Here is a 27,966-nt window from a genome sequence, read left to right as displayed (position 1 = left end):
TATTCTTTTCTAATACAACGTGCTAGGTTTATTAAAGTTTTTATGTTTTACATATCAAAGGCCACAAGAAATAGTTATTAGGACAACAACGTGAACCAAAACAAAGATGACGTAAGAAGCATTTTTGACACTATCTATTCATATGATAAAAGAGTAAAATATCATCTGTATGTTAATATTGATATGATATTCCAGAAACAGCTTAGACTTTCCATAAGATTCTTTGCATATTGTAGCAATGGTGAATATGAAACCATATTATTCATGGATATAAACAAATGCACCAGCTCAGCAATCGAAAGGCCATTGGCCAAAGAAGTCATGTGACCGACACACCAATTGAATCATCGCTTGGTGACAGTTGTTTCTTTGAAGTTATGGCTTATGTATACTGACTGACTGCAATCCGGGCAACTAACAAATATGATGCTGCATTTGCTCTTGATTTCCGTTCTCGTATCAAGTCAGGTAAGTTTATTTTTGAAAAAAGGTAGGGAAATCGGTTTTGACATTATAAAATGTACATGTATTTTGGAGCGTGGTAGTCAGATTCATCGGAGTTGACATGAATAGGCTTGGTTGGAACCTCACATACATTGTACATGTATTGCATTCATTGAATATGTAGTCGTAGAATCGGTATGGTGTTTGTAGATAGGGGTAACAATCCACAATAAGGTGATTATTGTTTGTGTTTGTGTTTGTGTTTGTGTTTGTGTTTGTGTTTGTGTTTGTTTTGTTGTTGATGATGATGATGATGATGATGATGATGATGATGACGACGGTGGTGGTGGTGGTGGTGGTGGTGGTAGTAGTAGTAGTGGTAGTAGTAGTAGTGGTAGTAGTAGTAGTGGTAGTAGTAGTAGTAGGTAGTAGTAGTAGTAGTTAGTAGTAGTTAGTAGTAGTAGTGGTAGTAGTAGTAGTGGTAGTAGTAGTAGTAGGTAGTAGTAGTAGTAGTTAGTAGTAGTTAGTAGTAGTAGTGGTAGTAGTAGTAGTGGTAGTAGTAGTAGTACTAGTGGTAGTAGTGGTAGTAGTGGTAGTAGTAGTAGTGGTAGTAGTAGTAGTGGTAGTAGTAGTAGTACTAGTGGTAGTAGTGGTAGTAGTAGTAGTAGGTAGTAGTAGTAGTAGTTAGTAGTAGTTAGTAGTAGTAGTGGTAGTAGTAGTAGTGGTAGTAGTAGTAGTACTAGTGGTAGTAGTGGTAGTAGTAGTAGTAGTAGTAGTCAGATTACTAGTAGTAGTAGTAGTAGTAGTAGTGGTAGTAGTAGTAGTACTAGTGGTAGTAGTGGTAGTAGTAGTAGTAGTAGTAGGTAGTAGTAGTAGTAGTTAGTAGTAGTTAGTAGTAGTAGTGGTAGTAGTAGTAGTGGTAGTAGTAGTAGTACTAGTGGTAGTAGTGGTAGTAGTAGTAGTAGTAGTAGTCAGATTACTAGTAGTAGTGGTAGTAGTAGTAGTGGTAGTAGTAGTAGTACTAGTGGTAGTAGTGGTAGTAGTAGTAGTAGTAGTACTAGTGGTAATACTAGTGGTAGTAGTAGTAGTACTAGTGGTAGTAGTGGTAGTAGTAGTAGTAGTAGTAGTAGTAGTAGTAGTAGTAGTAGTAGTAGTAGTAGTAGTAGTGGTAGTAGTAGCAGCAGTAGTAGTAGTAGTAGTAGTAGTGGTAATACTAGTGGTAGTAGTAGTAGTAGTAGTAGTAGTAGTAGTAGTACTAGTGGTAATACTAGTGGTAGTAGTAGTAGTAGTAGTAGTAGTAGTAGTAGTGAACTTGATAGCGACTATATAACATACGTGTGTTCTCACTGTGTATAATTTTTCATAAAATAAATACATTCTTCGGGTATACACTAACTTCTCTAATGCGACGACTTGGTCACCTTTAATACACTTTGTAGTATAATCAATGCTACCATTTGAAATATAACAATATTGACAACGTGGATGATTGAATTAGGTCAAATTGTGCCAAGGAGAATAGAACAATAGCAATATAAAAATAGGTATATATGTGATTGACCTGTATATGTGACCTTGACAGTGACAACATTTATGGGGGTTGGGGAGTCTCTACTGTGTAGTATTAACCTGGCAGGCAATGATGAATGAACTTTGCTATCATGACCTGGTAAACGAAAAAAAAAAAACATGCCCGCAATAAGTTTGAAACTTTTTATTTTTGTATTTCTTTCTTCATTGTATTTTTTTTAATTAATGGCTATACATTTGACGCTCCTCTCATTATTCATGTCCTTACATTTAGCAAACGATATCCTAGGATTCGTTAAAATCATCTGAGTAGAATAAACGTACATGCTTTAAATTGAAAATAATTAGTTTTGGTGTAATGTCTGATCTTATTTGTTAACAGATTAGTGTATCTGAAGTCATCAGTGAAAGGTAAGATTCTGATTCCCCTTTTTTCAATATTTCTCAAGGTTCACTTTATGCCCTCTTAAAACGTCCAGGCAATAGAAATGGGAACTACAACCCCATTCATGTTAGTGTTCACTGACTCTGTGTGAAACCAATAAGAGACTGACTCATATGCTACTACATTTTAAGATAAGAAGATTGAGTTAATATAGTTTCTGGTGACATTATGTCTAAATTAAATGAACTAACGTGCCACCTTGCAGACATCAAATGCAGACATCAAGCTAAACATTGGTGCCTGTGTGTCTGAGTCTAGTTGCAATATGTTAAAATGGTTTATCTCATTTAGACAAAATGTAGCAAGAAATTGTAGTCTTGTTACTAGTATCTTGAAGTGAAGAGCCAGTGAATTGCATGCTGATCAATTTTGTGTTATCATCCGTGAATTGTATTGTCTCCCACAACATTTTATATGACATTATTTTTGAAAAATGTAAGAATCAAAGTATATCAATCGCACTCATGTGTATGTAAGCTTACAATGCTATGCCACCTGTAACTGACACTATGGGTCAAATTTTGACATGATCGACCCAATGTAGTCAATCTGTCACGCGACGTCCAATATCCGAAATAAACATTACACTGGCAGATGGCGAATCAATTTTTATTGCCTATCTAAACGCGGAGTTATCAAATATTGCTAAAGATTAAGGAGTGAAAATGATTTCCTCACACTATTTCAGTAACCACACTCTTTAAAATCGTAAAATCGTGGGGGGGGGGGGGGCAACTAAATTACTTACATCAATAATTGCTGGGAGTAGACTGCGTGTACAAACGAACACTATACCAGTAAAATAATATTAGATACTGGGAGAACGGTTTGATAGTTAGAACGGGTCAACAGACACGTCCTTCACAAAAAAAACAATTAATATTGCTGGTTTATTTATGTTCTATGTGTGCACATTACGGGCATGCATTGACATGAAAAAACGACTCTGACCTGCCAGAAAATGAAAAGTGGGTAAATAGGTGTGGATGCCGAATCGATATCATAGTGATTTTTTCTGAAAGCCCGCTCTTTATCGTTATTATCCCGCCTGCACCACCATCATTACTATCATCATCATCGTCATTGTCTCTCTTATCTTCTTTAGAGGAAAAAACATATTTACACATTGTTCTTATCTCATTTGATTTTAAATATAAAATTTGAATTTTTTGATAATTCCAATTGATTGTAATGGAGATGTGCAAGACTTTTATTATAATTTATAGACAATGTAGGAATACTTCTACTCATCTGGTGAGTTTATTATGTTAAACGTTCACAATATTGGGTTAGTTAAAATGAAAGATGAGTTTCTAACTAAGCTTTTTCTCTCGGTTGGTTTATACTAACACAAACCAATTCACGTCTATGCATGTCTTCGATGGCATTAAAATTTGTCTTCTGGCGTTGCTAGCACAGTTGATGTCATATTTGTGTTTCATTTATCTTTTTACCCCACTGTTTGGAACAGCTGGGCAGAGCTTAAGGGCTAGGTTGATTCTCCGCCGTCATTCACTGTCCTTTTCCCATTTTCATCTTCTTCTCTGAAACCGACTGTCGGATTGCTTTGATATTTGGTGTGCATGTCCCTTTGGTGAGGCTATTAGGTTTGTTCATGCCAAGATGATATGATTCATTTTCTATTTTTAGTGATTTTGTTTGGTATTTTTGCTCAAAAAAAGGACATTTTCGACCTTTTCTCTGAAACACGCTTCTGTTTGCTTTGATATTCGGTGTACATGTACATCTCCCATGGGTACATAGTCTATTCAGATTTGTTCATGTCGAGTTGATATATGAGTCATATTCTATTTTGAGCTGATTTGTGGGATACATTTTGTAAAAAATGTCATGATATTTGTTACCACTTTTCCGAATTCGAATCCGATAGTCGGATTGCTTTGATAGTTTATGTACTGTTTATCTTATGGGAAGTCTATTTAAATTTGTTCATTTGTTGATAGGAGTCATTTTCTATTTTTAGCAGATTTTTCTATATTTTTGTTCAAAATCAATATCTTAGACAGTGACTTCTCCTCTGAAACAGATGGCACGATTGCTTTGTTATTTTGTGTGTATGTGTCGGGGAGGGGTTTAGGGGCGGTCTATCCAGATTTTATTCATGTCAAGTTGGTATCTATAATTTTCTGCTTTTGGCAGATTTGGGGGTAATAAATATTCCTCATCGGGTACACCCCATTGGCTGAAAACAAACCACTTCTACGATGATGAACTATATATAGTGAACAATTTTACCTCACAGAATGAATGATGACGGGAGATATGTTTTGTGAGGAAGTTTTTGAGGGTGTATGTTGATGTTGATCCGGGAACCGCAAACACTTCACTATGGTTATTCTTAATTGTAGCATACCAATGAACTGTTTCTAGACAATGTTTATAAATACAGCATCAGAGTTTCACCTTGTCCATCTCCTGTTCCATTTAGTGACAAATAAAAATGAAAAAAATCCAGCGGCGCTTAGGGTCGCTTGTTAGTGTATGTAATCTTGCATATTATTAATTTTTCCACTGAGTCGTTGATATATTTTGTCTAAATACCAGGTTTGAATATTACTAATAGCAAGGTATGTCTGGGTAGGTTTCAGAATGAAAAACACTATAAGTTTGTACACTTTTTGATAATGCAACCAAAATTACAAAAATCTCTCTTGTAGTGCACAGTATAAACTATAGTAACAAGGACGCCGAAGTGAGTTTAGGGTGTCATAGCATTATCGACCGGCATATATTCGAAGTAATATATAAAAATAGAACAGTGACAGTGCCATTCGAGTACAACAACATTTGCACGTATAGTTTCTAACACAATGTGTATTCACAACTGACGATACATGTTGGTCTAAATACTACATAATCCCTAAACAGTATCGTTTGTTAATATGACACGTAGCTACTTATCCATTCTCCACATGTACATAATGTTTAGACCAACTGCCCACTTACTGACTTACTGGTATAGCGTGCAAAATAAGTGAAGCTTTGAATACATTTTGTTTTTTCCCGTAGAGCCAGTGAGGACCAGTATATTTGTACGGGGTCGCCGTAAGTAGGCAATATTTCAAATACACTCTGTCAACAATTGTTCAGGACAACATATGTATTAATAGTGATACAACACTGCACAGCTACTTCACATAGACAGATATCCATCACAAACCATACAACATATTAAACTTGCACTAGCTGCAATGGAGATATTTTTTTTACTAAATATCGGCAAGTAGTTACTTATAAAAAAGACATTGTATCTGTTAATTAGTGGTCAATACTATCTGTAGGTAGTGTAGTGGTAAGTTTAAATCTTGAGTGAAAGTTTGGTTTAGAATCTGTTCACCATGTTAAAACTGTACTAGTTTGTATAGTCTATCAGCTAGCCCTCGGATGTTCTTCCGATAAAATACGACACACAGCCGAACAACGCAATCGAGGATGGAACATCCGAGGTCTAGCGAATGTCATCGGGATATAAATAACTGCCAATCAGAGAACCGTATTAGCGACAAGCACAAACAGAGGACAATAGCTAAATTTTCATGCATATTCATCTTAAGGAGGGGCTTGTATAAATAACCACCAATGCGTTAACTGAAATGTGTGAATGACAACGTCTACACACTCATCAAACTCACAATTACCATAAACCGATAAGCCATAGTAATGACGTAAATGTGTTTGTCAACACTTGCATGCAGAGATTCCCCGAGGTCATAGGTTATTGAATATATTAAAGTATATATATGCATAGATGGCCCAACCCACCGCTCAATGTAATCTCAATGGAATGTCCGGTCTGAAAATGACATTCGCTAGACTGTTCGGGCAGGCCCTCACATGCGAACTTCGTTCGCTTATAGTTATAGCATCGAAAGAAAGCCCGAACGTCTAGCAGCAAGACTATAGTTTGTATTACAACTGGAGTATCATTTTTAAACCAGACGACCACAATATGTTCACTGGAAATTGATAAAATCATAATTGGACATTGTTCATGCTAATCAGTGGTTGTTATTATCCATAAGCAGTATAGAAACAGGATGAAATCCCGATTGCCGTTGAGGGCGCTAATTTTGGGTGCGGACCCAAATATCAAATTGATTTGATTTATCGTGTTTATAGCTTCAAAAATATACGTTTATACACAGGTGATGCAATACTGTGAACTGGGTACGATATTATCAGTAAGTTATTGTACCTAAGAAACATTTTCAAAAAAACCCATCCCAGTTGCAGCTAGTAGACATTTCGTCTTTAGTATACACAGTGTGATTGAGTACATGTTTATCATTTGAATATGTATCAATTATCAAAACGATTTCATGAAGGCATGCCGTTATCAAAATCACGGTCGTCACAAACAATGAAATCAAAGGAAAATAAAATATTTAGTGAGCTTAAAAATGTAAACGGTTGTAAACATCAACAATATTCGGGCAAGTAAGACTACAAATCAGAGTATAGAAATACCGCAATAATCATTCCTTATAGTCAATACTTTGTGACGAGTTATTATGAATCAGAGTATAGAAATACCACAATAGTTATTCCTTATAGTCGATACTTTGTGACGAGTTATTATGAACAAAATGTTTAATTTATTTAGTATTGTCAATGTTTGTAGATATTACATCATCATTACATGACACTCTAGATATTACGTCATCATTACGTGACACTCTAGATATTACATCATCATTACATTACATTCTAGATATTACATCATCATTACATTACACTCTAGATATTACATCATCATTACATTACACTCTAGATATTACATCATCATTACATTACATTCTAGATATTACATCATCATTACATTACACTCTAGATATTACATCATCATTACATTACACTCTAGATATTACATCATCATTACATTACACTCTAGATATTACATCATCATTATATTGCACTCTAGATATTACATCATCATTACATTACACTCTAGATATTACATCATCTTTGAAGGCTCAATGACAGAAATAAGTCCACCATATACATATACAAATACAGCGATAATTGGTATTGCCTTTTAATTAATGGTCATGGCATATATCCAGCAATTTTTAGAGTCATGCCATTCATCAGTGTTCAATGACCGGGTGGGGGTGGGGTGGGGTGGGGGGTTATGCCAGTCGAAAAGATATACATAAAATCCCATTTTTATGGCCATGTCATTATCAAACGTATATCTACTTTTTTTGCAGGGAAAGGGGTATGGTATTCATAAATTGTTATGTTATTTCATACTATAGGGGCAATGTCAATCAAAAACGTATATGCCATTGCCATTTTAGGGGTAAAATTATTCACAGAATCACCCTTGTTTATCAAGTCATTGTTTGTTTGTTTGTTTCTTCCTTCACGATGGTTGTATTCGCTTACGTATTCATGTACATGTACTACGCGGTTTTAATGAGATTTGTTTTACACGTTATATTGACAGATGTGGTTTGGACGAGTACTGCTGTGGTAACGATACTTGCTGTAAATACAACTGTTCACGAACAAGGCAGGTCACACTCCTCCAATTATTTCATTCTCCTCGTCACTGTTGGCTAGGCTGACGTGATACAGCTGTGGCAACCCGACTGCACAGGTATCTTCTTTGGGGACAAATTTAGATAAATGCACGATTTAAACATGTAGTCTCAGTACTAACAGATTTAAAGTTATACTTCCTGTCCCATTTACTACCTTTGCATCAGTTGCCTAGAAATGCTGTTGATCAGAACGTTATTTTATCAGTGGTGGACAATAAAAACTGGCTTTGAAGGTGCTAAAATGTCTTCTTATCACACTACCAACTGTCGTACATTGAAACAAAAACAATAGCGGGAGCTTCAGATGTAGATGCATGCGATGATTTTATCAGTTTGTTTATGTCTGTAAAAGTTAGACATATTGTATATGGCAATGTGACTAACTTTCACAAACAAAAAACAAACCGATAAGAACATGGCATCAGAGACACTCAATGTATTTTGTATCAATATATGTCTCAGTGTTTGATATTGTGATAAGGAAACAACTTTTCAGTTTTAATTGATTACTACTGATAAAACGATGTTATCATCAACACAATATTACTAGACAACTGGTACAAGGGTTGTAAATGGCGAGCCGAAACCTATAGCTAAGCTTTAATATGTTAAACGAAACGTGTTCCTAATAGGTTATTTAGAACTTCTGCATCTTATGTTCAAGTCTACTGCCTTAGTGATTTTCTGTTATCCACAAAATAGACCATGGTAATAAGGATGATACCACCGTTTCATGACTTTACCATTACTGAAAGCAAACGCCCGAGGGCAAGAGTAAGAATAATTAATGTATCATTTATGTAACATATTTCTTTATAATTTTAACAGCTGTGACATCAATGAATACTGCTGTGATAACGATACGTGTTGCGAATACAACTGTACACAGACCAGGCAAGTGAAAAAACATTTGGTTAACGGCCCAGAACATTTGATGATTTTTACGAGTTCTGGGTTGTACATAGTGTTAAGTTTAGTCTCCCTCACAACCTTGAAATTTGCTTAGATCACGCCCATGTACCATCGCCTTGGAGCGCCCTCGTCGGTTACATGAGATTTAAAGGGGTACAACTGAGTTTACACGTGCTTGGGTATAGTTTATGATGCATGTTTATAAGGTACTTAAAGTATTGTACTTATTGAAGTACACACTTGGCTATCACTTGTGACTGACTGAACTCAAACCTGGTATCAAGATATTACTCATAAACGAGCCGATGACGTAATTTATTATACGCATAAAAATGTTCAGGAAATCCCTACTATGCAATCAACTGTTCTAACAATGCCAGAACAATTGTCATAGAAGGTATGCATCGACATTGACATTTGATATACTGAAATGTGGTTTTTATTTTAAATATTTTTCACTTTGAGAAAAATTGTACACTGTACAGGGGAGAATACTAGTACATGTACACATGTACATAATGTATGTCACCAAGTAACTGATGGACTTACAGAAATTTTATCTTTACTTCTGCATATCGATTGGTAAATGTAACGGGGCATGCAATACCTTCATATGGTTAAATGTCCCTGTGTTTTGACCAGGGTGAATTTGATTGCCAACAATTACAATTTAGTAATGATGCATCGTTTGTTCTCTTTGAAGATACAAACATTCTTCACCGATAGATTTGTTGGAACAAACTATATTATATGGATGTGACGTAGATGAGTACTGCTGTGATAACGATACATGCTGTGAACATAACTGTACGGATATATGGTACGAGACGTACTACATTTCTATTTATTTCTTTACGTCTTCCTTTGATATTGTTTGTTGTTATGTGTGTTGCGTCTATGATACAATTAAGTGGATAGTTTACACGATTGTTCACTTTTGACATTGGCATTTGTTAAAAGTAATTCATTTAGTACACAAATTGTGAAAACAACGTTGGCTACTTGAAACACCCTCCCTTCACTTTGAAATGCGGGGAGTGTAATGACTGCGAGGAGGCGCTACACAGGGAGAGTGCACTTCAAATATGGCCGCCATTTTTCAATATGGCTGCCAGCTGGCATTTCCAGATATGTAAAAAATCATGCACTGATTCACAGATATTTTGACCAATTTCAGATTTATAAAAAAATTCAAATCAAAGTATGGCTAGGCTACTAGGTGGTACTATATTTCCTGTGTACAACTTTTGTGTCAGCATTTTGCAATGATACATTGAAACAGTTCATTCGTAGAATAATAAGAACAATCACGTGACACTAGAGCAGACAACATTGTCCAACTTTAGCTATAAACTTCTTTAGTTGGTCACGAACCATTTCTACAGAAACATAATACTCAAAGTTAGTTAACTTATAATGTTTAAATAAAAAAGTTATAAATATTCTGAAATATCAGTATTGTAAACTATCTAGATGAATGTAAACACTAACGTAATCATTGAGTGACGTCAGAAACCAGTATAACCTAAGATATATTATTTTTCATATTCACAGGTGTCTTCCAAATTCGTACTGTTGTGGAGAAAATGAGTGCTGTAACCACAACTGTACGAATGTGACGTAAGTTTTAGTATTGTCGCATGGGTCAAGATTTATTTAAGTTGCGCCACCAGCTCACAACACGTGTTTGCAGGAAAAAAGTGTACTACAACAAGCTGGAATAGAAGTAATAACCAGTTTAGCCGTCGAAGCAAATTCGCCAATATTTGTTACTTCAATATGTATGTGACGTATATATATATGGACAGGAGACTATTTCTTCAATCTATATGGCGGGAGTACACACGGTAGCGTGTCATTATTGATATAAATGTAAATGAATTGGAACAAATGGGATGTAATGAATTTTCAGCAATCAAGAGATTGCCATGACGACGACATAATCAAAAGCATTCACTAAAATAAACTAAAAATTAGAACTGGTTCGAAATGTGAGTGAATGAGCAAGCTGTGGCCTTTTCTGTGGTATTATATTTGTAGGTGACTATTTAAATAATGTTGAATTAATGAAGACACGAAACTATGAACTGTTGATAATGGAATTAATTAAAACCTCTGACAATGAACCTTTCAAATTTATTACTCTTTTCCAGCAGTTTACAGATTGCACAGATACAGTCGTAGGTGGCGCTAGTTAGGTCTACATATCACCATGTAAAGTGGCACAAACGACTGTATGAGTGAGTTTTACATTACTGAAATGCAATCTTTTCCATCCTTAACTCTAGATGTAGCTTCTTCGAATTTTGCTGTGGAACCGATGTTTGTTGTCCATTCATATGCAAGTAAGGAAATCTTTATAATTTTAAATTGATTTGCAGCATATCGTTAAGTTCTGCAAACGATCGTACTTCTAAATACGTCTTTCCTCGAGCTCTTTGGAAAACAACAGTAGTCACACACTTGACATAACGTCGTTTTATATCATTCGATTCCTAGATGCAACGAGAGTCAGACTTGTTGTGGAATTAACAAATGTTGTGACTCGTGTGAAGAAGACAAGTATGTACGGTTTATTTTATTTAATACACATTACCTTGAAATCACATTTCAATTAACTATTTCTGTATCCACTCTTCCTCTGCGCTTCGAGCTCTTCGGAGATGAGGCGCATTACAAATTATCTTATTATTATTATTATTATTATTATTATTATTATTATTATTATTTAACATTGATAGCAAAGGGTAATCTTCAGTGTGAAATTAATATACTGTCTTGTAAAAAATGTGTGAAATGATGATGACGACGACGATGGTGGTAGTGATGGTGATGTTGTTGTTGTTGTTGTTGTTGTTGTTGTTGTTGTTGTTGTTGTAGATGGTGGTGGTGGTGGTGGAGGAGGCGGTTGTGATGGTAAACCACCCAACTGGTATAGATGTTAAAGCTACAGTGAACTTTTAAAAAAAATATGTTTTGTTATTTACAATAACTTACTCAGAATATCGTACACTCTGAACAGCACTGCATCACCTGTGGGTAAATATATTTTTGGTAGCTGTACATTGATTTTGGGGTCCGCACCCAAAAATCAGCGCCTTCAACTTGTTTCTGTAGTCCTCCTTGACGACTAATTAGCATACACAATGTATTTTTTGTAAATAATTTAGCATTTTTCAGTGTAGTGAATAAAGACTTTGGTTACTTGATGGAAAAAAGTCCCAGTTGCAGCTAGCGCAGGTTTCAAGCTTACAGATCAATATTGTCAATATCTGCACTCTGTTCCAGATGTGGCGAGGACGAACATTGCTGTGGTAAAAACGAATGTTGCAGCAACGACGCTACGACCACTCAGAATACTAGTACACAGGACGAAGAGAATGAAAGCAGTCGGACGAGCACACAGCCCATGAACACCGAACCTGGAGGAGAGGGAGAGAGTTCAAATGAAGACGGTAGTCAAGACGACGGCACCCAGGAAGACCAAAACAATAATGGAGATAACAGTCAAAGTTCTCAAGGTCAAAGTCAAAGTAATTGGACGCAGTGGCTGAGCGAACAGTATGTTGAAATTGACATCACTACATGTTTTGTGTGTTATGTTTACATCATCATTATCTGTAATGTTTATGTATGTGACGTTTAATATATGATATATACGTCATCAAATGTGATGTTTACATTGTCATCATTTGTGCGCTTTCCGTCATTATATGTGATGTTTACATATTTTTATCTGATGTTTACGTCATTATGTGTTGTTTATGTCGTTGTTTACAATGCTTACGTCATTGTATGTGCTGTTCAATTTGTGAAAAGTTTTTCAAGTACACAGAGTTTTTCAAACTCTTGGCATTTACATATGGAAAGAGATCCTAGTATAATTACATATGGGCGTCTTCAATTACTATGTAATCGCAATAGCAAATTATAAATGTATGTGTGTATGTATCGGTAAGGAAAAAAAGCACAATTTGCTCTCAAGTTTGCATGCAAACTTGCCCAAGTGCTTTTGAAACAATATTTTTGCAATTTTCCCTTACATCGTCTCTTGGAATACTTTGGCTTCACGTTTCCACGACAACCATAACTTTAATTTGCGTAATGACGATTTTCTATAATATGTCATAGCATACCCTACCATATGCAACTGACAATTGTTTCTATATATATTGCCATTTCGCCATAATTGCCATTATTAATTAAACACTAAGTTATTGTTGAATAACTATATTTGTAACTAATCTTTTCAGATGGCCTAATGTCGTTATTCCCATAGCCACTTTTGGACTCGGCGCTGCTGTTGGAGTGGGTGTATATAAAAAGCGGATGGAGAAAAAGGCCCGAACCAGTGCATCCGCTATGCCAAGCATAGGGGGAGAAGGGTCACCTCTACTGCCTGAAGTGGGAACGTACGACACATTTGCTTCTAATTTAGATGGTGCTGGTCCGGGCGGTGGGTCGCCTGGTACTGGTCCAGGTGGTGGGTCGTCTGGTACTGGTCAGGGTGGTTGGTCGTCTCGTACTGACCCAAGTAGTGAGTGGTCTGGTACTGGTCAGGGTGGTGGGCCATCTGACATGGCAAGTGTCATAAGGGGTCCAATAAGAGATGTAGAACGAGGCCTCAATGCACCACCACCACCAGGCATTGCAACTGATCTCCTTCCTGATGTAGGACCCATCATAGAATCGAGATCAGTAGGGGCTCTAGGGGCGATACCGGGGACTACAGTAGTTCCTGAACCAAGAGTTGAAGGAACAACTGGACAAATGATGGGAGATACAACTATCAAAGAGACACCACCAAGAGAGATTATCAGCACACAACAAGTTCCAGTTGAGTCTGAACCAAAACATCCTGGTACTGTAGGCGTAAAAACGGATACAGGGCCACGTGAAGAGAAGGCAAAGGATGATAAGGGGAAAGAAAAACGAGAAAAGAAACCAAAGAAGGAACGAGAAAAGAAACCAAAGAAGGAACGAGAAAAGAGACCAAAGAAGGAACGTGAAAGGAAACCAAAGAAGGAACGAGACAAGACTAAGAGAAAAACAGAAGGGGACAAGGGTAAGAAGAAAACTAAAATACCCAAGGATAAAGGGAAGTCAAGAGAACGAAAAAGGTCATCTTCCAAAGGTAAAAGTGGCACAAGCAGTAGCAGCTCCAGCAGCAGCAGCAGCAGCTCCAGCAGCAGCAGCAGCAGTAGTAGCAGTAGTGATGAAGCTTGATAAATACAACAGATCTGACTTGAAATGAAGTTTGATACTGTATGCATATGTATGTATGTATGTATGTATGTATGTATGTATGTATGTATGTATGTATGTATGTATGTATGTGTGTGTGTGTGTATGTATGTGTGTGTGTTTGTGTTTGTGTTTGTGTTTGTGTTTGTTTGTGTGTGTGTGTGTGTGTGTGTTTGTGTTTGTGTTTGTGTTTGTGTTTGTGTTTGTGTTTGTGTCTGTGTGTGTACGTGTGTATAAGATTTTACAGTGAAATGGGCCCTGTTACCTGATAAGCACGTTCAGTAAAAGTTAAAGGGGATTCCCCAATATGCATTATATTGTTTGGGTTTCTGAATTGCCATGTGTATCTCTCTTGAAACTATCTTTTCGTCTCTTTGATGTCTTAATATTCTCGATTCCCTTGTATAGAAATATTCATATAATCAATTTGTATATATTTGTTATCACAACTTAGGTGATCGATGAACGTGAATAAAGTGCATTAACAGTGGATACAGTATTGGTTGTTTGGTTTTTTGAAGGTGTGTGTATGCACAAATATAGTTGGTATAATAACTTCTAATTTCTCTGAGCATCAAATAACCAGTTTGAAGAATAAGTATCGAGTTAGTGTCATCTGTTATATCTTCTAGTTACATGTAAATAACACTGATATACAATCTCACACAAGGTATGTACTGAAATCTGAGCCAGGCTCATGGACTGAGTTGGGCTACACTAATTATCATACGTAACATTTCTTTTCATGTGTTTGTTCGTCACTATTTAGATAACGCATGCGCATTGCTGACATTTGCAATGACATTCAAATCAGAGTTCATTTTCAGGCGCCTTATGTTTCTCATCATAAAACCGGGTGGTCGGTAGGTTACAAATTAAAAAAAAAAGTAAGAAAAATGAGTAGTTTATTGTACATTTTGGTGACACTTACAATTTATCAGAAATGACAGTTAAAGTCAGAAGGAAACTTTGAATCATTTGTATTAAAAGTTCTCAAATTCCAGCAATAAACGATACTTTTCACTCAGATACACATTCATAGGGTCACCATCTTACAATCAGTGATCACCTTGTGATTTTTCTAATCATGCCGTAGAGGGTGTCATTTTTTGTATTCGCCAGATAGAAGAAATGTAGGGTTGATATGGTCATGAGAACTAATTCAGTACGGTCGTCCTTATCAATAGATTTTTTGAAGCAGGCAACTAACCAGGGTAGTATAGATGATAGCCTTACTTGCAATCTCAGACCACTAATTTAAAAAGAATATTTAGTGGTCCGAGTTGCAATTTATACTATTCATGAATGAATACTTCCATAGTTTACAATGAAGGATATACATTTTGTTTTCTTTATGGTGGTTACAGGTTACCACGTCAAAACTCGTGGAAAAACAGCACTTTGTGTTATTAATGTCAGCGCAAAAGTTACACTTGTTGTGTTTGTAACCGTGAAGGTGTTGGCGTGGCAGTTAAGGTTGCCATCCCATTTTAGAGTAATTTAGATTATTAAAAAAATTATAATTAGAAGGGTGACTTTATATGTGGGAGCTGTGGAGTTTGACTTGACACTGTTACAGTAAGCTTACTGTGGCCGAACTTCGATACGGTTAAGGATATAACTTTATAAAAAACAACTCATAACTGAGATAGCGCCTATATTTGAAAGGACATTTTGATGCTGTGTAAGTTGCTACCTGCTTTATTGAAAGGATTGAATATTCCACATGTTACGTCACGAGTCACGACCCTGCATCAATTTTATTTCAATCAGGTTGGCGGCAATAAAAATAGTTTATATGATAACAGTTGATTTTAGTTACAAAAGTATATTTAACCATAATTGTGTTATACTGGTCGAAGTTGTAACATAATAACTTTATTGATAGATTTACCAGATATAAATTATTGGCACCAAATTTAAAATGGTCAATTCACGGGAATTACAATACATGTAATAGCCGTCCTATTGTTAACAGTTCCCCCTATAAAAAACATGAATGCATGGAATTCCTTTGAATGGTTTGAATAAAGTTGAAGAATATATGTTATATTGTTATTGGGTCTATTCATATCAGACGCAAATTAATGTCATGAATACATTAAAATCATATGACGGGTGGAAATACCGAGATTCGAATGGCGGCCCATGTACTAGAAGTTGGGTATTTTCTGGCCACCCTCTTCATTGCCGCACTAGCGGTAAGTAGCAGTACTATTCCAGACACGCTATGTTCTTTTGTAAAGTTCAGAATCTATTTTGTAAATTTTAAAATACATATTATGTCTAGATGTCTGTGTCATTAAGAAGTAGATTGTATTTGCTTCCTTTATTTGACAAGGCTACCTATGTTGATTGGTGTATTTAATTAATATGGTGTTACATTGACACAGCTAGACTAAATTCGAGTCTGTATCATATTAGCAACTAAGACCATGGCGAGCTTATAAGGCATTGATCTTTAGTTTAAATAAAAAGCATTCCAACTATGAAGCTCATTCATCAGATTTTGTTGAACTAGAACTTGGAGTATAGAATTTGACTATGAATATAAAAAACGAATCTGGTTTGCTAGATGACCTTCCAATCCCTCACAACTTTACAAGTGGGACTTCATCACCAGGCATATTTTGCAAAACCTAAAATATATACTGTTGACAACACTGCCAGTTCAAATTCATATCTATATTTCCTTTTATATGTTTACTTTATCAGGTTGAGACCAAATCATGCACTGGCGGCAGGTATGTATTTTTAAAATGATGTTGGCTAGGTGTTTCACTCATGTATTAAACATGATATTCTTTACACACACTCAGACAACATCAAATACAAAAGAAACAATTACATAAGTGTCTTGCATATCACAGTGGGTATGTTGAGTGTGATGTTTTCAGTAGAAGCCTGTTTCTACTGCTGATGTAGTAGAATATTAATGCTTATCACTTTTCAATGTTATTGGGTAAAGGATATTGTGCTAGAGCTGTGTTGTGTCCATGTTATCGTAAATCTAGAGTTCAAATATGTCTATCATTGTGTCAAAATCGAATCGTTATGCTTCATGTAAGTGAAAATCCAAGCCAGCATCATTTAGCTATAAAGTGATCCAATTAGCTAATCTATAGGGTTTATGGCTTACATGATCTCTAGTAATTTCTCTGCTATTGAACATTTTGACATACAATTTTTATTTTGAGCTGTGTGTTCCTGTAATACCCCCCCCCCCCCCACTTTGACCGATGGTCACTGGATGAGTCTATGTATATCTGATGACAGGGTGTAAAATAAAATGTACAAAAATGGTTCTACATTCCTGTCACTATGGCTGTGAATCATATTAGGGACAAACTGAACACTTAACTTTGGCAAGCTGCTTGCAATCCTAAACATACAATGTTTTTATTCATATGTGCAGAAGTGTGCTCACAGGACTATCATATTTAGCATCATATATATATGCACAATGCACCTGTTAAACATTAACCAGGTTTTGTACAGACGCGTCGAATAAAATTTAGCTCGTTAATTTTTTTTTGGAGTGCCTTCATCAACTATGATAATCTAGACATTTCAAAGACTAGTTTGGTGATGTACCTTATAGTACCACATAGTATGTTGGTAAACCTGACTTCTGTCTTCTTCCAAGCATCACCAAGCACGCGACTGTTTAACCAATGGTCTATATCTACATAAAACGTGCTGATGGCAAAAATGTTTACTGTGATCTTGATCTAGAATTCGTCTCGCCTCCTTTGTTCAAGAAAATTCCAACCTATTCCCTGCTATTAAAACTTCGTCATTAAACCCACTATGGTCGCTGAATATTGTATAAACTCTATGGGAACAATAAAAGATTTGTCTATATCATTGAAAACAATACGCTACCCCCCCCCCCCATTCTTTTATTATTTCAAAAGGACCGGTAACAAGTAAAGCTGGTGTTTAAAGGGACACAAGCTGACCTTATATGTTTGAGGCGTATTTTTATGTATTTTTATGTATATTTTGAAAAGTTCTTGCAGTATTCTATTCACTAAAGCATACTTAAATATCATCCGTAATTGACTGAACTGAAACTTGGTATAAAGATATAACTTGTAAACGATCCGATGACATAACGCTTTTATATGCAGTGCTACAAAAACTGTCGAGTTACGAGTAATACTATACAGTCAACTGTTCTAACAATGCCAAATACCAAATGTAATATCTTAGAGGACATGCATCGACGTGAACATATTATTATACTAAAATAGTTTGATAGTTTTTTTATGAGGGCATTTAAAAAACCAATGTTGGGTAGGTAATATTTTATAAACTCACCTCGCGTCATTTTATTTTGAGCATGTTTGAATTTTTTTTACAGTTGTAATAACGCTGTGAGTGGTTGGAATCAATTTTGGAATGACCAGTAAGTATAACCGTGATACATGACAATTTATGAGAATTGAAGTAGTAGGAAATAAGGTTGATTATGATGCTATGTTAGTATGATCCATCTGGAGGGTTTTTTTCCAACTGAAACGATAAACAAAGTTAAGCTTTTAAGACGATTGTAACATTTAAGAGTGTCTTAGAAAAGGAAACTCTACACCTGGAGTAAATATTAAAAATAGTACAAGTCATTAGGATAGCCATTAAGATATTAGGTAGATAGATGGATAGATTGATGGATGGATGGACGGACAAAGAGACAGATATATATATATATATATATATATATATATATATATATATATATATATATATATATATATATATATATATATATATATATATATAGTTTTGGTAGTACTACCAAAACTATTGCGATCTGCCACTGAGGTATAGAGCACTGTCTTAGCAGATCGATATATATATATATATATATATATATATATATATATATATATATATATATATATATATATATATATATATATATATAGAGAGAGAGAGAGAGAGAGAGGGAGAGACATACAGAGAGATAGATAGATGGATAGATAGATAAATAGATAGATAGATAGATAGATAGGTGGGCAGACAGACATACAGGTAGGTAGGTAGGTAGGTAGGTAGATAGATAGATAGATAGATAGATAGATAGATAGATAGATAGATAGATAGATAGATAGATAGATAGATAGATAGATAGATAGATAGATAGATAGATAGATAGATAGATAAAGAAGAGAGACATTAAGGTACTTGAGTAAATTTATAACCACGTTTCATACGCTGGTAATTGTCATATGCATAAGCATACCCAACCGGTATTACAACATTGTACACCTATTTTTACTTTATCCGCTAACTTTTTGTTTGTTTCTTTTCATGCAGTTGGGTAACAGTAACAGTTGCTCTTTCTTGCTTTGCATTTGGCACATTTTGGGGAGTGGTTATCTGCTGTTGGGTTAGACCCTGTGGTGGAAAGCGTCAAAAGAAACATCCAATGTCCAAATTTGGTAAGGGGGAAGCGGCTCCATCCTCTGGAACTGGTGTCTACAAGACATTTGCCTCGGATGAGAAGGACGGAGCTAAACTTGGTTCTGGCAGTGGTGCTGTGGACGATGTGGAAGAAGGTATTGATGTTGACGGGGCTGGTGACCAGGACACTAAAGTACAATACACTAAAGTAGAATACATTAAAGCAGAATATGTATCGGAAAGCACCGCATTGTTGGATGATGATCCGACAAAAAATGCATCATCAACTCTCAGCGGTGATGATGATGATGATTATGATGGTGATGATGATGATGATGATGATGATGATGATGATGATGATGATGATGATGATGATGATGATGATGGTGGTGATGGTGGTGGTATTGATGTTGGGGAAGAGGCACCAATGCTTCCAAAAACTGATCCGCCCAACATTGAGAGTTATGTCTCAACAAAGTCAGACAGATCAGAAACCGAATTATGGTCAATCCATGCCGACATTGAGGAGGATGTAAAAGAAGACCTTACACTAGAAGACATTACCCAAGTTGACAAGGTAGAAGGAGAAGCCATAACCAAACTTGAGTTGTCAGTACCTGCTACAACAACTACTAATGTAATGCAAAAGGTTGGTGGAGGTAGCGAGTTGGAATCAGATCAAATTTCTCTAATTGAAGTGTCGAGTTCTGATGTAGAAGACGTCAGTGAAATCACCAGTAGTTCTGATGTAAATGACATTGAACTTGAAGATAGCCAAGAATCCGAAGCCCAATTGGTATTGAAGTTAAAAATGGACGAATTGTCCAACAATGAGCCATCGATTGATGAAATCAACCAAGATGATGTGGGTAAACATGTCAAACAAAATAAAACTGAAATTGAATTGAAAAGTTCTGCCATGAGGGAAAAAGACATTGTTGGAGAAATTGTGAAAGGCACCCGTGTCCATGGTATAATAGGTGAAGTGGAGGTTATTGGGAATTTGGACTCGGGGCCAGAGTCCACTACGATCGAAGTGAAACAAGCAGTAGAAGAGGACAATACTTCTAATTCTATCCTTCTTGGAGGAGAGCAAGGCAGCCAAGAAATCGATGTGACAGTTGGGACAGAAGGAGAAGTAATCAACGCAAATGAGCAATTAGTGTCAATGAATGCTGAAGTTAACGATGGGACAAGTGAAACTGCGGAACAAAATGAGGTAATATTGACAGGTGAAGAAGGCCTAGGGGAAGCAGTAGAAGAAGGCAGTCATGAAGTCGGTGATGTGATAGAGCAGCAGGCAGAAGGGAAAGTCGTTACCCTAGTTGAGAGGGTAGGGAGAGAAGCCACAATCCAAGTTGAGAAGGTAGAAGTAAAAGCCATAACCCAAGTTGAGAAGGTAGAAGTAAAAGCCATAACCCAAGTTGAGAAGGTAGAGGGAGAAGCCATAATCCAAGTTGAGAAGGTAGAGGGAGAAGCCATAATCCAAGTTGAGAAGGTAGAGGGAGAAGCCATTACCCAAGTTGACAAGGCAGGGGGAGAAGCCATAATCCAAGTTGACAAGGTAGAGGGAGAAGCCATAATCCAAGTTGAGAAGGTAGAGGGAGAAGCCATTACCCAAGTTGACAAGGTAGAGGGAGAAGCCATTACCCAAGTTGACAAGACAGGGGGAGAAGCCATTACCCAAGTTGACAAGACAGGGGGAGAAGCCATTACCCAAGTTGACAAGACAGGGGGAGAAGCCATTACCCAAGTTGACAAGACAGGGGGAGAAGCCATTACCCAAGTTGACAAGGTAGAAGGAGAAGCCATTATCCAAGTTGACAAGGTAGAGGGAGAAGCCATTACCCAAGTTGACAAGGTAGGGGGAGAAACCATTACCCAAGTTGACAAGGTAGAGGGAGAAGCCATTATCCAAGTTGACAAGGCAGGGGGAGAAGCCATTATCCAAGTTGAGAAGGTAGAGGGAGAAGCCATTACCCAAGTTGACAAGGCAGGGGGAGAAGCCATAATCCAAGTTGACAAGGTAGAGGGAGAAGCCATTACCCAAGTTGACAAGGCAGGGGGAGAAGCCATAATCCAAGTTGACAAGGTAGAGGGAGAAGCCATTACCCAAGTTGACAAGGCAGGGGGAGAAGCCATTACCCAAGTTGACAAGGCAGGGGGAGAAGCCATTACCCAAGTTGACAAGGTAGAGGGAGAAGCCATTATCCAAGTTGACAAGGCAGGGGGAGAAGCCATAATCCAAATTGACAAGGTAGGGGGAGAAGCCATTACCCAAGTTGACAATATAGGGGGAGAAGCCATAACCCAAGTTGAGTTGTCAGTACCTGCTACAGCAACTACTAATGTAATGCCAAAGGTTGGCGGAAGTAACGAGTTGGAATCGGAACAAAGCTCTCTAATTGAAATATCAAATTATGATGTAGAAGACGTCAGTGAATTCGAAATCATCAGTAGTTCTGATGTATATGACATTGAAGATGAAGATATCCAAAAATCCGAAGCCCAATTGGTAATGAAGTTGAAAGTGGATGAATTATCTAACAAATTGAATGAGCAATCGGTCGTTGAAATCAACGAAGATGATGTAAGTAAAGATGTCAAACAAGATGAAACTGAAATCGAATTGTTAAGTTCTGCCTCGAGGGAAAAAGATGTCGTTGGAGAAACGGTGAAAGGCGCCCGTGTCGATGGTGTAATAGGTGAAGTGAAGGTTACAGAAACCTTTAACATTGGGAATTTGGTCTTGGAGCCAGAGTCCACTACGATCGAAGTGAAACAAGCCGTTGCTGTCGGTAGAGATACAACTCGTGAGGAAAAGACTGAAAGTGATCGTAAGGATGTTGCTACCATGGCAATTGAAGATTCTAAGGCAAAAGAGTTTCACATTACTCCTAAATTACAAACAAAACTAGTCGAAGATGACAAAAAGGAAGGATGGAACTTTGGAAAGAGAATTTCGGAATTCTTTTCAGGTAAAGGAAATAGCGTTGATACTCGCAAAGCCAAACAAACAAAAACAACAGCAGAGGATGAGATTGAAGGTATACAAACGAGTGAGTTAAAACTGAAAGAAGATCCATTGGCAACGCAATCAAAAGAAGATTTGATCACGGTCAAAGGCACAAGTGAGCCACCCCAATTAAATATTGAACCAACGATTCCAACAGCACCTCCACGTTCTCGACATAAGAGGAGGAAAACCGAAGAAATAAAAACACCCTTGGCGGGTGTATCGCAAGTCAATATCGAGTTGCATCCAATGGAAGATAGTACAGAGACACCAACAACACCAATCCCACCTCCAAGACGACGAAGTCGTGATCGTTCAAGATCTGCGAGTGAAGAAAAAGTACCAAAAAGAAAAAAGAAAAGAGTCGCACCACAGCCACCGGTGCCACCACGCACTCGAAGTAAAAGAAATGCCAGCTCAGAACGTACCATAAATATCCAACATGAAAGCCAGAATGAAAATGCAAAGAACCCTGGTGTCAGCTTCGAAAATATCAAAGGTGGAGGCGACCTAAATATAAATGAACCTGGTGTTAGCTTAGAGGGCGCTGTAAATGTCAAGAGTGAAGATGACGGAGAAAAAGTAATCGAAACAGGAGTTCTGTCTGCAGATGACATCAAATCAGATGAAGATGTAGAAGACACTTCGGGTCAGAAACGAAAATCAAAAAAGAAATCGCGAAAACAAAAGATCTTGGCACGTCTACATTTGCGTTGAACTGTACATTTGGATTCCATATTTTTTCACAAGGACAGCTGGGTGAACCTGAACGTCTAAAGTTATCATTTATTCTCTTTCATTGTATGTTTGAAAGTTCGCTGTTTCAAAAGAACAATAGTATAATTAATATAACTCGTATACAATATTTGAACAAATATGCATTTCAAGCACGTTTCAAATGATTAACTTTGTTATTTGTGGTATACCGGCAACCTTACCTGAAATACCACTGTTTTCCAGTAAACCTGATAGATAACAACTATATCCTATACACTATTCATTTCACTTTTTACAGGGATTGTAGGATCTCCAGGGAGTTGATGATGTTAGAGAATCTTTGTGCCCTAATGTAGATTTATGCCATTGTAACTTTGTGAACATCTAATTATCGGACATGGTGGTGAAAATTGGCTGATTACGTTAGTTGTATCTGTGTCCACTCTTTCCTATCAAGTAAACCATGTATTTCTTTCATTAATTTAGCTAGAAAATAACTATAATGAAATGAATTATACGACGAAAATACAATAGGTGTTTGTGTTGAATTTGGTGAATTATTTTGTTATATGGGGTAATTTAATTGAAATAAGTACGTGGCCATCTTGCTAGTGTTACCAGTTTTGAATAGTTTGGTATTATGACCTAAATGGATGTATTTATGTACTGACTTTGACAGTACCGAGATAGGTGTGTTTTAATTTTACACAAATCTGTCAGCAGATTAAATGTACATGCCACTTTATATGATTACTTGGTTGTCTCGTGTTATATTCTTCTGTGTTGTACTGTACTGTACTGTACTGTACTGTACTGTACTGTACTGTAATGTGTTATGATGTGCTGTGCTGTGCTGTGCTGTGTTGTGTTGTGTTGTGTTGTGTTGTGTTGTGTTGTTATGATGTGCTGTGTTGTGTTGTGTTGTGTTGTGTTGTATTGAGATTCATTGTGTTTCACTTAATTGTGACATACGTGATTGGATGGTTCTAGGCCCGTTGCCCCCGGCCCTTTGCTCCCCGACCTATTGCCCAATTGGTCCTTTTGCCCCTTGGCCCGTTGCCCCCTGGTCAGTTGCCCCCGGCCTTTTGTCTCCCAATAATATATCAACATATTCCACATCTTCAAGTTGGGTTGATCATGAATGTACATAAGAGTGACAAAGATGTCTCCACAAAGTGTTTGTAAATGAGCATTCTGTCTGATGAGTATATTGCCAGTAACAGTACAGATATGAACACAATCTCAATAATGACAAATAACAATTATCAATATGAAAATATTTATATTCTAAAGTATACCTCACATTGTCTATGAATTACCTTTCTGACTGTTAGTTGTCAATTATATTTGTTTGCTCTCCCCGTCACTCTCTTTTACCCTCTCCCTCGATACATTATACCCTCGGAGGGAATACAACCACGATCAAAATTGTGTTGAAAGTACAGTCATTATACTTGAACCAACAATCTAGTTATCTACGTTTGAAAATGCTGCTTAGTGAGAATCTGTCTGCCTGTTCGCTAGTCTGTAGTAACTGCAACAGTGTTTCACAGAAGTGATAATTAGTCAAAGTTACCAGACACAACATTTTCAATACCAGAGGATTGATCATTGTGCTATCCCAGACACAAGTCTGAGCCATTATTCAAAACAATGTATCTACCAAATAAACCATGTCTGTGAGTGTTACATTGTAACATTCTGTCTGAACCTATTACAACTGTCATTGATACATATTACCTCTGACACTATATAGTGGTCTGAGATCCAGAGATGATACACACATTTTCAACGACACTTCCGCTTGACAGCACAGTGAAATGGAAAAAATGACAACCGTGGGGGTTCAATTATAGTGAAGTTTCGTTGTACGGTTGTACTATTGTCTTCTACTTTTCGTCAAATTTGAAACATGTCAGTTAATCCATGTATTAATTTAGTAATAATAAGTCACTTAAAGTACACATGAAATTTACTTTCAGTATTTTTTTCTTTTCACATTGTACTTGTACGTATATAACAACGAACACACGGTCACATAATATCATGTAACTCGACACTGTAAATATTTAACTCGCAGAATTTCAGAGTACTGTAATTTGGCAAATGAAAAACACATTTTAAATTTTCAAGATCTAATACTTATCATAACCTCGAGATGTTTAGTGTGAATGTTATTACTAATTGCGAACATTACTATCCGAAATTCACCAAACTTTGGAAGGGTCGACACCCTGTTGTGTGACGTCACCCACGTCTAAATTCAGGCCCTATGTAATAGGCACATAGTCATGAATACAACAGCTGAAATTTAATGCATTCAATATTATAATATATCTATTCGTTGTAATATCGGATACAATGCATTCCAATCTAATTCTAATTTGTGATTGAAAAACTTTCAAGTCACGTGGTAAGGTGTTGTTACGTCGTACATATACCAATTATATGTAAATGATTCGAAAGTGACCTTACGTGAGAAAAAACGTTGCTGAATACCTCTCCCTTTCGTTGTTCAAGACCAGGTCACATTGGTAAGTTAGTATATAACTATGTAATCATACTTAGTTTGATATTATTGTGTCTCGAGTAAGTCTGATTAATATGACTGAACTTTAGAAAATAACTTTGTTTAAATTATTGTTGTAAGAGGTGAAATGACTGACTGTTAATAATTATTAGAATTAAAACGTCGCCATGATACACACTTAAATTATATGCATATTTCTATGCTAACTCATTCTGTTTACGTGTGTAACTGCTGGTTATGGTACTACCTTAGAAAGAAATTTAAAGACGAAAAAGGAGTAGAAATGATAATATAATTGGACTCAAATGCGATTTTTTGTTTTCTGTCTCCCATCGTTTAAAAGTAGAGATAATAGTAGATGTATAACAGAGTCAGTGAGAAATTTCATATCTTAAGGGAAATAGGAATTGCAGACTTACTGCCCTGTAGTGTCCATTGTACATATTTAATTACATGTTCTTGTTTTCTTTGTTTATTCTATTTTGATTTATTCTTTTAGGAAATGTCAGAGTTGTATTCTGGTGTAGAGTAAGTATTGTTGACGTATTAAAAAAACAAACTCGACCATTTCAATCATTTATCACAAATCCTGGGGAAATCAGGGTTGGTCGGTTGGTCGATCAGTATGTATGTATGTATGTATGTATGTATGTATGTATGTATGTATGTATGTGTGTGTGTGTGTCTGTGTGTGTATGTATGTATGTATGTATGTATGTATGTATGTATGTGTGTATGTATGTGTGTATGTATGTATGTATGTATGTATGTATGTATGTATGTATGTATGTATGTATGTGTGTGTGTATGTATGTATGTATGTATGTATGTATGTATGTATGTATGTATGTATGTATGTATGTATGTATGTATGTGTGTGTGTGTGTGTGTGTATGTATGTATGTATGTATGTATGTATGTATGTGTGTGTGTATGTAATAAAATTAAACGCTGTGAAAAAGTGATACAATGCACGATAAATATGGACGGGTTTGGTTTAAACTAAGAAGAATTAGGCTCATTTCATACAATGCCATATCCACTCTTTAAATACATAGACATTTCTCAAAAGAAATTGGAAAGAAACGGAAAGAAATAGTATTTATTAAAATGTGTGAATAACAGTGTTTTTACTTGACTCGTCTAATAGTATAGAGGATCGTACATTATTTTTGTATTTAGACGGTGAGATACGGTTCATACCGGTATCTCCTACGTAAACAAATCTCATCAATAATAAATCGTTTTTTCTTAATATTGCTGAATGACATTCTTACTAAAATGTCCGAGTATTGTCTGATATTTCGTTGTGTGTCCTCTGCAGGTGTCCCAAGGAGAAACTCGACAGTGGTGACAATGCCGATGACAGAGGAAATTTGATCTGTAGTAAAGCGTAAGTACGCCAATAAATCGTATAGTGTGTGTGTGGTTCCGCTTATGAGACCCAGCCCAGCTTTTCCCAGTCGACCCTGTATTTTATGTTGTGGTAGGAGAAAGAAATATCTTCAATAACGTCGACAAAACAAACCAGACAAATTGGAATTTCATGAGAACCCCCAAAACAACAACAACAACAACAACAACAACAACAACAACAAATACTAACCCGAACTGTGTTTGACAGGTTGGTAATCGGAACCAGTTTTATTCGACCTTAGTACAGCAAGGCAAAGATATGGTGAACGTTTAGATCACTGACCTTGAATTCAAAGTGATTACAATTTAATTTGTACGTAATCAAGTCAAAAGCGCACACTATATCACAAGAAGTACATGCTATAACGATGTGATTCTTCACTATATCCAACTCTACACCCTATCAACCCAACCCTACATCATATCAACCTAACTCTACAATATATCACCCGAACTATACATAATATCAACTTGACTCTTCATTATAATATCCAACTCTATACAATATTAGCCCGACTATACACTATATCAACCAAGAGCTACCTTATAACACCCAAACTCTAATACCACAAAACGAGTTAATATAGACTATATAATTTACTTTTCTTCTGTACTACTACCATGCCATTAGCTTGATTCCTTCGATACTTTATCGTCTATAAAGAAATATATACTGTATTCAATACTAAGTAAAAGTAACCTGCTGCCCTATATGTTAAGGACACATGATTGTGCTATC

General features: G+C 36.4%; 2 protein-coding genes and 1 long non-coding RNA gene across 3 annotated transcripts in view; 2 read left to right on the top strand and 1 right to left on the bottom strand.

Annotated features, from left to right (window-relative positions):
* LOC144433567 (uncharacterized) overlaps positions 1–27,966 on the bottom strand; it is a 70,948-nt gene that overhangs the window by 15,461 nt on the left and 27,521 nt on the right. The window lies entirely within an intron of this gene.
* LOC144434669 (uncharacterized) lies at positions 10,464–12,320 on the top strand. Its single transcript, XR_013480836.1, has 4 exons — positions 10,464–10,518; positions 11,187–11,243; positions 11,398–11,460; positions 12,187–12,320. It is a non-coding gene; the product is annotated as an uncharacterized LOC144434669 (long non-coding RNA).
* Positions 12,345–14,124, top strand: LOC144433615 (uncharacterized). The gene is made up of 2 exons (XM_078121952.1): positions 12,345–12,459; positions 13,152–14,124. Exon 2 carries the CDS (start codon positions 13,228–13,230, stop codon positions 14,122–14,124), a length of 897 nt encoding a protein of 298 aa, XP_077978078.1. The 5' UTR covers positions 12,345–12,459; positions 13,152–13,227.

Source organism: Glandiceps talaboti, chromosome 4 (assembly GCF_964340395.1).
Source record: "Glandiceps talaboti chromosome 4, keGlaTala1.1, whole genome shotgun sequence".
Taxonomy (NCBI): Eukaryota; Metazoa; Hemichordata; class Enteropneusta; family Spengelidae; genus Glandiceps; species Glandiceps talaboti.
The sequence above is the reverse complement of the archived record's forward strand: the minus strand, read 5'-3'. Positions and strand labels throughout refer to the sequence as shown.

Bases quoted from the DNA above. Each gene is read 5' to 3' on its own strand.
- LOC144433615 (XM_078121952.1), top strand. From the start codon at position 13,228: ATGGAGAAAAAGGCCCGAACCAGTGCATCCGCTATGCCAAGCATAGGG.